Source organism: Gouania willdenowi, chromosome 12, assembly GCF_900634775.1.
Source record: "Gouania willdenowi chromosome 12, fGouWil2.1, whole genome shotgun sequence".
In the NCBI taxonomy this organism is placed as follows: domain Eukaryota; kingdom Metazoa; phylum Chordata; class Actinopteri; order Blenniiformes; family Gobiesocidae; genus Gouania; species Gouania willdenowi.
Window position 1 is genome coordinate 17,083,001 of NC_041055.1, and position 13,943 is coordinate 17,096,943.

Below are 13,943 nucleotides of genomic sequence, written 5' to 3' on the forward strand. Positions count from 1 at the left end.
ATACACACATATGCATATATACGTATATACACATACATATGTATCCCACACCCAACATGAATTCATCATGGCGGCAAGGAAAACCTTCTGTTAAGCAGCAGGAACCTTGTGTGGATCCCATTCCTATGATGAACAGCCATCCACGTTATGCTGTGTTGGGTGTGTGCAGAGAAAAGGGTGGAGACAGAGCCGCTGAGTCTCTGTAACTCCACACTGAGGATCCCACGGACCTGCAAGACAAAAGCCAGAAGGAGTACAGGAGCAAACACACAAGGGAAGAAGCAGACATAGAGGGAGTGTTTGAAAGAGGAATGGGACCCTCTCCGGTCCCTCTCTAACCTAAATGACCTCTCTCTTAACGCCCTCTCCAACCTCTCTCCAACCGAGCATGCCAGACCCCCCCCCCCCCCGGCAGTCTATGCCTATTGCATCTTAATTATGAGCTATGAGCTGGTTCCTAACTAAAAGCTTTATCAAAGAGGAATGTTTTGAGCCTAACCTTAAAGGTAGAGAGGGTGTCTGCCCCCCGAACCGTGGTTGGTAGATGGTTCCAGAGAAGTGGGGCCTGATAACTGAAAGCTCTTCCTCCTATACTACTTTTAGAGATGAATGGAACAACGAGTAGTCCAGCATTTTGAGAGCGTAGTGTTCTGGGGGGATTGTATGGCACTACAAGCTCCTTGAGATAGACTGGTGCCTGTCCAATTAGGGCTTTATAAGTGAGAAGAAGAATCTTGAATTCTATTCTATATTTTATGGGAAGCCAATGCAGAGAGGCTAATACAGGAGTAATGTGATCTCTTCTCTTAGTTTTAGTCAGTACACGTGCTGCAGCATTTTGAACCAGCTGAAGTGTCTTAAGCGACTTGCTCGGGCAGCCTGCTAAAAGAGAATTACAATAATCCAGTTTAGAGGTAACAAAAGCATGGACTAGTTTTTCGGCGTCGCCCTGAGACAGGATAGATCTGATTTTAGCAATGTTACGGAGATGAAAGAAGGCAGTTCTTGAAGTTTGTTTTATGTGAGAGTTGAAGGATAAGTCCTGATCAAATAGAACCCCAAGGTTTCTAACAGTTGTGCTTTGTGCCAGAGTAATGCCATCTAGGGCAGTTAGGCTAGCATAGGTTTCTCTAAGATGTCGCGGGCCCAGTACAATGACCTCAGTCTTGTCTGAGTTGAGAAGAAGAAAATTTTGGTCCATCCAGGCCCTAATGTCCTTTAGACAGGCCTCAAGTTTAGATAGCTGATTTGTCTCACCTGGCTTCATTGATACATACAGTTGGGTATCATCAGCATAGCAGTGGAAGTTAACAAAGTATTTTCTCATAACATTACCAAGGGGGATCATATAGATACAGAAGAGGATTGGACCTAGCACAGAGCCCTGAGGAACCCCGTAGCTTACTTTAGTGTACACAGAAGACTTATTATTCACGTGTACAAACTGGTACCTATCAGATAGGTAGGACTTAAACCAGTTTAGGGCAGTCCCTGTGATGCCAAGTAATTTCTCTAATCTCTCTAGTAGAATATAGTGATCTATAGTGTCAAAAGCTGCACTAAGATCTAATAAAACCAGCACTGACAGTCGTCCTTCATCTGAAGCCCAGAGTAGATCATTAGTTACTTTAACTAAAGCAGTCTCTGTGCTGTGTTGAGCTCTAAAACCTGACTGGAAGTCCTCGAACAGGTTGTTGTTTTGAAGAAATTCACAGAGCTGAGCTGCCACAACTTTCTCAAGAATCTTTGAAATAAAAGGAAGATTAGATATAGGCCTGTAGTTTGCTAAAGTGCTGGAATCAAGAGTAGGTTTTTTGAGAAGGGGTTTGATTACAGCTACTTTAAAGGACTGTGGCACGTAGCCTATTGATAGGGATATATTTATTGTCTCCAACAAAGATGGGCAGACTAGGGGAACAACTTCTTTAAACAGCTTAGTTGGGATCGGATCTGAAAGGCAGGTCGATGGTTTGGAGGAGAATTCTGATAGAAATTCAGAATAAGGGCCTGGAGGACGGTAAATTATCGCAAATAAGACTGGCTGGCAGGTTTTTGATTCGGTATGAGATAAATTTAGAACCAGGCTTTCAAAGGAAGTGTAATTGGCCTTTGGTTTAGGATAGATTAGGAGAGAGGAATGATAAATAGCTGCTACACCACCTCCACGGCCTATGTCTCGTGGCATATGAGTATTTAAATGACTGGGAGGAGTGGCTTCATTTAAACTAACATATTCATCTTGATACAGCCATGTTTCAGTTAAACTGAATAAATCAAAGTTATTTTCTGAGATAAGGTCATTTACTAGTAGAGATTTGGATCTCAGTGATCTAATATTTAATAGAGCACATCTAATGGTTTTATGTTTTGGTGTTTCTAGATTTGAGATTTTAATTTTTTTCAGATTTTTATAATTGATAGCTCTTTTATTTGATTTTATGTTAAAATCATTGTGAAATATGGGTCGGGGGACTGACACCGTCTCCATAAAATAATATTCATCACCATCACAACAGTTGTCATGGCGATGAACACAGCTATCCTGATAGCAATGGGAGGGAAACTGTCCTAAGGCAAGCGCAGAGGGGCGTGGAGGACTCCACCTCTGTAACATGGTCTCATTCATGAGATGTCATAAATGTGCCATGTTTTCTGATAGTAGAGATGCTCCCTCCAAAGTAGGATGGATTCCATCTCTTCCTATCAGGTTCGGTTTTCCCCAGAAGGATCTCCAATTATCAATGAAGCCCACCTCGTTTTCTGGACACCACCTCGATAGCCAGCGGTTAAATGATGACATGCGGCTATACATGTCATCACTGGTCAGATTTGGTAAAGGACCAGAGAAAGGTAAAGGACAATCCTCATTTTACTCGTCCAGTGTTGTATTTGGGATGTACAAAATTGACAATGAAATATTATTACATTTAGAAAGCTGAGTGTATTGTCTAATGTCTGTTAGAGTTTTGACCTTTACTTTCCTCACCAAGAAGCCAATAACAGAGGGAGGAAATCTACCGATACCATCCTAGCATAAACGAGATAAATTACTATAACTATAACTATAATTTTTCTTACAAATTTTAGATAATATGAAATTATGACACATTTTCTCTGTAATTGAAGATATAGTAACATGTTTTTGTTTAGTGTGTATAAAGTCAGGGACGTAGCACCACATTTTGGGCCCTGGGTACAAACCATCTTGTTGGGCACCTACTGTAAGTTATTATCCCCCCACAAATGGTGAAAGGGAGATATAGGTTTGAGCTCCATCCGTCCATGCGTCCGTCCGTCCGAGGTAAAGGGGACAGGTTTTTTCAGATAATGTTTAAGATAGGATAACCAAATTTGGTGTGGGGCTTCAGTGTACTGTATCAATACTTTGATGGAATTCAAAAATGAGAATCGTGCAAATGTTTTTTCCAGAGTTATTGCCCTTGTTCCGTTTTTTTGACTCTGTTCGAGGTATCTTCAAAGGGGACAGCTTTTCTTAGAAACTGTTTAAGACAGGATAACCAAATTTGGTGTGTGGCTTCAGGGTATCAATACCTTTATGGAGTTCGAAAATGAGAAGTGCGCAGAGTTATTGTCCTTGTGCCTTGTTTTTTTTTACTCTGTTCGAGGTATCTTCAAAGGGGACAGCTTTTCTTAGAAACCGTTTAAGATAGTTACTAATTATATATTCTGATATGATAATATTTTCTTATGTATACATCTGAGTTCTTATATTTAGAACATTTAGGAAAAGGATGTGAGTTATAATGACAACCAATCTGGCGGGGGATCTTTTTGTTAACATGCTAGTATTCTTGCATTATTATGTAATCTTTGTTTTTTTTCTTCACAATACCCTAATGACTCCATATCCATTGCTTGTATTTTATAAATCTGTTCTACTATATTTTAGTGGTTTATTGAATATTGTGTATGTTGCATACTTTTGCTTCAATTTAGGGGCTGCTGGTAATTTTATTTTTTTTATTTTTGGTGGGTTCACCAAGTCCAATTCCTCGTGTGTATAACGTACATTACATGGCCAATAAAGTTGATTGTATTCTATTCTATTCTATCTATAACTTGATGCAGCATGAATAATTTTTATATTGCCTTGTTGTACAGCACTTTGGTCAACTGTGTTGTTTTTAAATAGTGCTTTATAAATAAATTGGGTTGGGTAATGGTTTTTAGTGCAAAACTGTGCTTAAGAACCATCTTGTTTTCATACAGAGCCCTTTCCATCCCAATATGACAAATCTAAAAATGTTTAAAATGCATTTTCTTACATATATATATAAAACAGACTCCGGCCTTGGGCCCTTGGTACCCCCCCCCCCCAGTCTGACTGTATAAAGTGTATCTATGAATGTACTGTATTAAAGATGTAATGGGATGAAAAATGTGAAAAAATCAACCAGCAGAGCTAGTCAAACTGGGTTAAAATATATTGGTGATCATTGTAAATAATTTACTAATGGACTAATCTTAAACCATATTCCTATAAACATTTTCCTTTTCAATTACTGAAAAAGCTTAAAAGTGTCACTACCGTCAATCATCAGCACAAATACATTGACAAAACCAAGTGGACACTTTCACTGGAGTGGGTCTAACAAGGACGAGCTGATCAGATCTGACGGCACCTGCTAGCTCCATTATACATTTCACTGAGGTGGTTCAATCCCAGCTGTTAGACTGACACATTGACAGGCTTCATGCCACAATCTGGGAAGATAATCAGATGAAAAGGAATCTCCACTGGGAAACGGACTCCTGCCCCATGTTGCACAGGCCTTATAGTCTCCTAAAGTAAACGCGCTGCTCGGTTCAAAAGGAAGGGCAGGAATGCTCCGACCTTGGTTGACTTACCTGCCATGACATCACACGTAGACTCGCTTTCAAGTCGATAAACAGCATTTAGATGCGCACACATGCTCTCAGCGCCGACAGAGCAACACAATTCACCTCTTTATCTTTCTCTATCTCCCTAAACACATCGACGCTCACAGTCCCCTATCCTCGTCTGTCTGAATCTAGACTAGTAAACAGGTGTGCTGTAAACATTGAGGCTTTTCCTGTGACCTTGGCTATCCTAGCATGTAGTGTAAGACCCACACTGAGGCAGAATATAAATCAATTAGGCATATGAAGAGAAAACAACTGTTGGATGTCCACATTTTCCTCAACAGGATGAATGTTCTGATTAGACTTGAACCTAATTGGCTGCATAGATCAAGTTACTCACTTCTTATTGCTTTAAGATAACATTCATAACGTCCGGTGTGACAACTTGTTAAGATAAACAGTTTTGCTAATTAATGCCGTAATTAGCAGCACTAATGAACTTGTTTGCATCGCTGGCTTTGTAAAGAGATCGTAGCAGCAGCAGCAGAACAACAAATCTATCCAGGCTAATGAGCCTGGATAGATTTAAGCTAATGTTGGATCCAACTTTATACAAAATAAAAAAGATTTCAGATGTGACAATTTTGTTTTATAGTTAAAAAATGTTTTATAGTGGTTTTCATACAGTGATATATCCAATAACTTGTTTTTATATAGACTTTCAGTGTCTTTTGTTCAAAATTATTTCATTCACTAAGGAAGATTATGAATATACTAAACATTCTTTGTATTTTGTAAATGAAAGAGGGAAACTTAGTCACCTTGTAGTTCAGCATTTGATTTCTGTATTTTTTTTTTTTTTGTTTGTCTAGGGCTGCACTTAAATGTTGCGCAGATGCGTGACAAAAATCACAATTGTGCACCAGCTCAATTTGAACACGCATTTGTGCACCTAAGAAGATTGGGAGCTGATTTTTCTTTATTGATTTGTTTTTTTAGCCACACATGACTAATTAATGCAATGTGTCTCCCACTCTGTCTGGAGAGGGGCGGGGCTAAAAACACAGCAGAACCATGAGCCAAAAGGTGAGGGCGAGTTCACGGTGGAAGGTTTGGGACTTTAGCAAAAAATAATAGAGTCAAGTTTGGACACATTTTAATGAGACTGAGCCAAATAAACATTATTTTTAAGTGTTGCAGATCTGGTGTATGGCCAGTGGTATGTTATATATAATATGATATATATATATATATACTTATATATATATATATATTTTTTTTTTTTTTTTTTTTTTTAAAGAGATATATATATATTTTTAAAGACGCAAAGTGGATTTTCAATAAATTGTAATCAAATAAAACAATTGCATTAATTAGGAGAAATTAAGTGTTTAATTTTGAACCATAACATTTCATACCTTTTCATGTTACTGCTGGCCTTCATGATCTTACTTCTAATTCAGCTGAAACCGTGAAAATGTAGTATTTATAAAGTGTTTTTTTTCTAACTGGTATCCCTTGAAGTAGCTCACAGTTTCAGAAAGGTTGACCCCTGGTGTACAAGTACAAAGGTTTTTTAGTCTACCAAAAACAAAAAAAATACATGCCTGGGTTTATATCCTTGCAGTCAGTCTTTATGGTTTGTCTCTTGGATTTCAACCTTTTCCATAATCCACCAATCAATTTGAAACAATGAGGAAAATATATTTTACAGTTCCAAGGCACACTGTGTTCAATGATCATTCATTGGCTAGTTTGAATTTCAGTCTTTAGTTAAATGTTTTCTGCAAAGTCTTTAAAGTACAAATCATCTTCCATACAGTATGTTGTGAACAGCTCGTGCCCAACCAGGTCACATCGTGGTCATGGCAGTGTACGACCTGGACAGAACGTCCAACACATGGACACGTTTTTGCATCGGGGGAGGAAGCTTGACTTCATGGAAAAAACCTACGCAAATTATGACAAGATGGTGCAAACTATGCAGGCTGTCATTCTCACAACCGCTTCACATACATTACATTATATCATCCAAAAATGGCAATCCATGAGAAAATGAAGTTGAAAGCAGAAAAAAAATAATAGAGTGATGAGATAAGAAACACAGCTTAGCTTGCTAACACATAGTGCTTTTATAGAACATAAAAGGAAAGCTCCCTCGTATGAGCTCCTCAGACAGGTGTTCAGAAGTTTGACTTTCATTGCTGAAACCGTCTGACCCCGAGCTGCGAATGGAGGTGTTGAAACAGCTGCTGCGTGTGCTTCCGAGGAGATGAAAGGACTGAAGAGAAGCCTATGGGCAAAAGAGGTGTCTGTCAGAAAATGCCAAGAGCTTAAACATTTTCCTCCTTTGCTCTTAAACATCATCATCATCATTATCAATGGTTATACAGAACTATTGCTGTCCTCAGATAATTTAACATTTATTCTCTTGGATGTTGGATGTCAAGAGTGTCCCATGCTGCTTCTTGTAACATGGTATGATATCAATAAATGACCAATAGAATAACTCTATTCGAAGCCTCCAGCTTCTGTTATTTTCATGTAGATTAGGTTCCAGCTCTCTAAAAAACCAGAGAGAAAAGTTGTGTCGGACAGAATTTCCTTTATTAAGTTTAACACTTAGAAACACACTCTTCTTCACTGGATGTCAAAATATGATTATTTATCGACGGAGCAAAATTTTGTTCAGTCTTGATCAATACTTCTGACTTCATCGTCTTATTTAATTTCCACTAAGTTGCATTAGGTCAGACAAATGCTCAAAAGAATTTAACAGAAAATATGGATGTGCCAACTTTTAAGTACCTTGCTCTGGATATTCCTCAAAGATTTTGGACACTTTTAAAAAGAAAGGCTAAACTACCTTCCTGACCATGCACTCAATTATTCTAATACTGAAGAGGCAGAAGTCAGTAAATCTATAAAGTTAAATGTAATGGTAAAGCTTTGTTGAGAAATACAGTAGAGTACAATAAAAAGAACAATTCCTGAATTATTTCTACAGTTCTTTGTCCATAGATTGTATTATAATTAAATTTGTCATTTATTTAAATGTTGATATTTAAAATAGGTTTGTTTTTAACTTTTGAATTGTTTTTAGAAGAGGAAAATTGTTCATTACCAATATGTATCGGGTAAACTCATTCTCAATACATTTTCTCTACAGTTGCGGATTACTTGTTTTTGTCTGTCAAATGTAAGTAAGTAAGTAAGTAGTTTATTTATAAAGCGCTTTTTGCAGATAAAATCACAAAGTGCTGTACAGAGTTGTGGTAAAAGTACAAGTGCAACACAATAGAATAATAAAACAAGAGTGCATAAATATCATAAGAACAGCAACATTAAAGGATAATTAAAAATTAAAATCCAGTTAACTAAGAGCTTTACTGTAAAGTGAAGTCTTCAGCAGTTTTTTAAAAGTGTCCACACAGTTGAGCTCCCTGAGAGACTGGTGCAGGTTATTCCAGAGTCTGGGAGCAACAGCCTGGAACACCAGGTCTCCTCTGGTTTTAAATTTAGTTTTTGGGGTCTTTAGGAGACCCTGACCTGAAGACCGAAGGCATCGCCCTAATGAGTAGGGGCACAACAAGTCCGAGATATATTTAGGGGCCTGACCATGTAATGCTCGGAACGTGAGAACTAATATTTTATATTCTATGCGAAACTTAACTGGAAGCCAGTGCAGAGTAGCAAGAATGGGGGTGATGTGGGATGTTCTAGAAGCACCAGTTAAAAGTCTGGCAGCAGCGTTCTGAACGCTCTGGAGTCTGTTTAGGGTCGACTTATTAAAACAAGTAAAAACAGAATTACAGTAGTCAATACGAGATGATATAAATGCGTGTATGACCAGTTCCAGATCTGATTTTGATATTTTATTAATGTTATTAATGTATTTAGAATAAAACTTAAATGCAAGAGAGAATGCTCTTTATCTGCTCAATTTTGTCATGGGTTTTACATTTGATTTTCTATGCTCTTGGTCTTGAATCTTTCTCAGCTTGTCTCAGTTTTGGTCTTGTCTTGGTCTTATCTTGGTCTTGGTCTTGAATCGTTCTTGGCTTGTCTTGGTCCTAGTCTTGGTTTTGGTCTTGGCTCGGTCTTGGTCTTGTCTCGAATCAGTCTTGACTCCCAAAAGTCATGGTCTTGTCTTGATCTCTGTGCTTCCTGTTCTCGGGCAAGTCTTGGTCTTGGATAGTGTGGTCTTTAGTGTAATACTACATGAGTAGTATAAAAGCTCATATGTATAAAACCTTCAAGTGTGGAAAATGCTTGAAATTATATAGTTTGCCATAATTGACATCATTAGCTATGTAGTTTCTGTTACTAATGACTTTAATCCTTATCTGTTTCAGAGTGAGGACTTTCCCCAAGGATTCAGCCGTACTGGGCAGGGATACAGTCAGAGCTCTAATGTACTATGCCTTGAAGGTCTGGAGCGACATCGCTCCACTTAACTTTCACGAGGTTGCCGGCAGTGACGCAGACATCCAGATCGACTTCACTAAGGCCGATCACAATGATGGATATCCCTTTGATGGGCCGGGAGGGACCGTGGCTCATGCCTTTTTCCCAGGAGAGCGTTTCACGGCTGGAGACACACACTTTGATGATGACGAGGCCTGGACCTTCAGATCCCCAGGTGAGAGTTACTGAGGCACATGCGTACATGCAAATGTGCACATTTTTACTCATTATTACCTCCGAGGAGGAGGTCAACTTTTCACAGGCGTTTGTCCGTACATCCGTCTGTCTGTTAATGTGTACGTTTGTTAGCTGGATTTCTCAAAAAGTTCTGAACTGATTTAAATGAAATTTGGTGAGCAAGACAAAGTCAAAAGGGTGAACAAGTTGTTTTGGAGATGATCTGGAAAGTATTGGGGATACATTATCCAGAACAAGTTTTGGAGCATAATGTGGATATTTGGCTAGTTCTAGATAGATAGATAAACATATAGATATATAGATAGATAGATAAATACTTTATTGATCCCGAAGGAAATTGTGAAGCAGTCTGTTGCTCACATTCACACAAACAGAGCAGGATCTACAGAATTTAAAAAAAAGTTAAAAACACGTTAAAAAAAGCAAAAAAAACATAACAGTCCAAGAGAAGCTAAAAACACATACAGCACCGCCTGCTAGTGACTTTACACCTCAAAACTGGGCAGAGGTTTGCGCTCTCCGAGTGCTCTTGTTTTTTATGTTACGGTCAGTTTCCACTCAGTACATGTATTCCTCTTTTTCTGTTTTTGCCAGATTTTACATTGTTTAATAAGATTAGGGGAATATTAACTTAATACAACTTTGAAGCGAAAAACTTTGTGAGAAGATTTATGTTGTGCGTTCTAAGACTGGCATGATGACATTTTTCTTAAAACCTGTATTTTAGCATGGCTCTATTTTGACAACAGAGAATAATTTATTCATCCATTACATGGTTTTCTTCTTGGTGCTGTTTCTAAAATTCTCCAATAGAACACCTCTATGAATGAACTTAATTGATACAGAATATACTGTACACTCAATGAGTTTGGTTACTACCCAGAAGAGGGTTCTTAACTTGAACCCAATAAAGTTGAGAATATTTGAGAGATACCCCTCATTTGTTGTGCCTTTTAATTTTTTAACCCGTAAAAAGCAGAACACTGATTTCACAAAATACAATACAGTTCTTACCATACTGAATTAAGTTAGTCAATCTATTGAAATACAGTACTCAATGCAGCACTAAAGATCTAATTTCTAAATCAATAAAAACAATCATGTTGTCAAGGACATAAAGATAGGGATTAAGTTCAGCAATATACACATTTATCTTGCTCATGTCTAAAAAATGACAAACGTACGTCGCCCAACTTCACTTTGCTGCTACCCCTTGTGAGTTAACTGACAGCTTACAACAGGATCAAAATGGATGCATGTATAGTTGTTACAGTGCTAGGGCTCATTTCTGTTTGGTGCTTTCACCCTGTTAAAGCTAAAAGCCATATGTTACAGCAGCTCATTTAGCTCCTATTAGACCTCCCAGCAGGCTGGAGCAGTGTTCTGACATGATGGCATCATTATGCTCCTGTAAGTTACAGCCGTATCTTACACCGATGGGGTTGTTATTAATGAGAGCGGGGAAGTCAAAACGGGAGGCAGCAGAGATAGTGTTTAACCTCTGCGTATATATATATATATATATATATATATATATATTTATATATCTCCTCAGTGCACGCACAAATCAGATGTAGATAAATGTTGATATAAAGGAGAGAAGTAAAACAAATAAAAATGTCTCTCGTAGGAATTATGTCTCTGTTGGCAGCCTGATGGAAAAGCACTGGCAATCACCTCAACCAGGAGTGAAAAGATGTTGGCGCTGAGTCATCTTACCTTGTTAGAAGGTCCTGCTTGTGCTTTCAAGGTTACCTTTTCCTAATATGATGATGGCCGTGATTTGTAGATCGGATCAAATACACCAGACTTTTTCATTTGTAAATCAGGCAAATGCCTATACCTCAGTGTCTGCTGCATTAGGACATTCCAATTCTTTGTCATGGCCATACAATAACAATAAAACCACCCATGTTGGACTTTTATGCTTAAATTAACATTTATGTCGGCAATGTACTCAAACATTATAGGTTTTGAAAAAAAAAGTAAGTTTGTTAAATGTCTTTTCTTTCTCCCTGCATTCTGTGTGTTTAGAAGTGTTCCAGCAAAATTCAATTTTATTTTTTAAATTCCTAATTACAACATGAAGTCGTCTAATAGTGTCATCTCAAAGCAGACTAAAACAGGGTGAATTATTAAAGACTCAGGTCTGAAACCTATAGTTGGTTTTACCAATATCCGACTTCTTCCTGTTTCAGATTATGGGTTCAACTTCCATTTTGATGAATAAATAAGATATGATTATAGGAAATAGGCTTCATTGGGTTAAACAGGTTGCTCGACTGTGTTTGTCACATCAAAAGTCTCGTGCCACACACGGAGAACAACAACTCTAAGCAACAAAATGGCTCACATTAATCACGCTCACGTTAATCTTAAAGTTATGTGTTAGACAAACAAAAAAACTGAAAAAGTTCATTTAATTATCGGTAATGGGAACTAAATTAGCTAACTTCTCTTTTTCCTACCCACAAGGAAGTTGTCTTTCCTCATTATCAGTTGTACAATACCCAGATAGCACGCATACGTCTCGCCGATGTCGGCCTCAGATTGTGCGTCGGCATTCTACTCCTAATGCGTCATTTTGTGTGTTTTTTTCCCCCCAAATCGGTGATACAACTTATACATTTGTAGAACTGTAAAATGTCACTTCCTTCAAGCTGTTTTTGTGCTGGGGCTATTTTGGCTATGCTGCTAAAAATACATTTATGATCATGAACTGTGTCTCTCTTTATTTTGTTCGCACATAATAAGCTATTTAGTGGTAGTATATTGTTTTTGTTGTTGTTGTTGTTGTTGTTGTTGTTGTTGTTGTTGTTGTTGTTGTTGTGATATTGCCATATTCCTATCAGATAAGTAAATACTTGACTATGACTATGGAGATATTTACACTAACTGAATGATCTGAGCTTAATAAAGGTTAATATAAGGTGTAGAGAGGCCGCGCTGAGCATCTTTAATTTATCGTCCAAACAACGGCCAAATGCCGATGTCTCCGCGACGTCTGCCCAATGTGCAAACGCTCTCCATAATATAATACCTCTCGCGGCTAACGCTAAATTTATCTAAATGTGTAGCCTTTAAGTCGAGTAATAAAGACTGTGTTTCCCATGTGTAGTTTATTTTTTAATCTTACATCCTTAAAAATAATCATCAGCACATAACAAACATTAGCCTGAGTTGAAACCTAATTAATTAGCCATGCAAATATTTTAAAATCCTGAAGTTAAGCACCTGTCTCATTACCTCCACTCTGCTTACTGGCTATCTGAAATGTTGGATGATGGGCCGGTATTTGGTAGTGGTTTTGAAAGCTAGAAAACTTGCCTGAGGAAAGAATAAAGAATATTGATGAAAGGACAAGAGGGCAGTGAACCTGCAAATTTACCAACTATTAAAAAAGAAATAGCACATCTTATAGGTGTATGAGTTTAGATCTAAAGACATCCAACATGTTGATTGTTGTTTCTTTTATTTTGTTCAGGAACATTTGTGTTACATCAGAGAGCCAATAGGACGCTTTTGATTTCTTAGTTGTTGGTGAGAGAGGAGCAACTCTATCTTCATATTAAGACAAGCTGTTCCCAACCACACTGTATGGGTGTGTTGGCAGTTTGACATGTTGACTGTCACAGTTCCTTACAAATTAAAATTCTATTAATCAAATGAGTTTGATTTATGCTGACATTATGACATATGTCAACTCTGGTTTCATGCATTAGCATTAAGGCAGCTCAATAGCTCTAAGGATGCTTTTTCATGTATTTTTATTTATTTATTTTTGTGCAGAAGTGCCAACTCGCCTGACTTCACACTAGTATTTACATAAGGAGCTATTATAGACTTCCTATTACTATGAGTTCATTTTGATCTGAGCGAAAATCCCATTGTTTTCATTGCAGGACAAAATACTAATAAGGATTAAATAAAATATATCCAAAAAAATTTTGCATTACTTGAATTTTATATTTTTTCTATATTTCCGACATTAAAAAAACTTCAAAACTTTCTAATAAAGAGTGTCAGGATTTAGCTGTTAATGATGGATTTATTTCAGTCAAAATTAACTTCAGTAAACTGCTGCTGCTGCTGCTCTTCTTCTTCTACTTCTTCTTCTTCTTGTTCCTTCTTCTTGTTCTTGTTCTTGTTTCTTGTTCTTGTGCTTGTTCTTGTTCTTGTTCTTCTTCTTGTTCTTCTTCTTGTTCCTTGTTTCTTGTTTCTTGTTCTTGTTCTTGTTCTTGTTCTTGTTCTTGTTCTTGTTCTTGTTCTTGTTCTTCTTCTTGTTCTTGTTGTTGTTCTTGTTGTTGTTCTTCTTCTTCATGTTCTTCTTCTTCTTGTTCTTCTTCTTCTTCTTCGTCATTTTCTTCTTCTTCTTCTTCTTGTGTACACTCGTAAAAATTGCTACTCTGTTATTCGTGAATGGATCAGGCTGA

At 37.6% G+C, this 13,943-nt stretch overlaps 1 protein-coding gene across 2 annotated transcripts in view; it reads left to right on the forward strand.

Annotated features, from left to right (window-relative positions):
- The window catches only part of mmp17a (matrix metallopeptidase 17a), a 142,599-nt gene that overhangs the window by 106,141 nt on the left and 22,515 nt on the right, over positions 1 to 13,943 (forward strand). For both annotated transcript variants that reach the window (XM_028462727.1, XM_028462728.1), the window contains exon 4: positions 9,201 to 9,487. In XM_028462727.1, the coding sequence (XP_028318528.1) occupies positions 9,201 to 9,487 (287 nt within the window). The remainder of the gene's footprint in view (positions 1 to 9,200; positions 9,488 to 13,943) is intronic.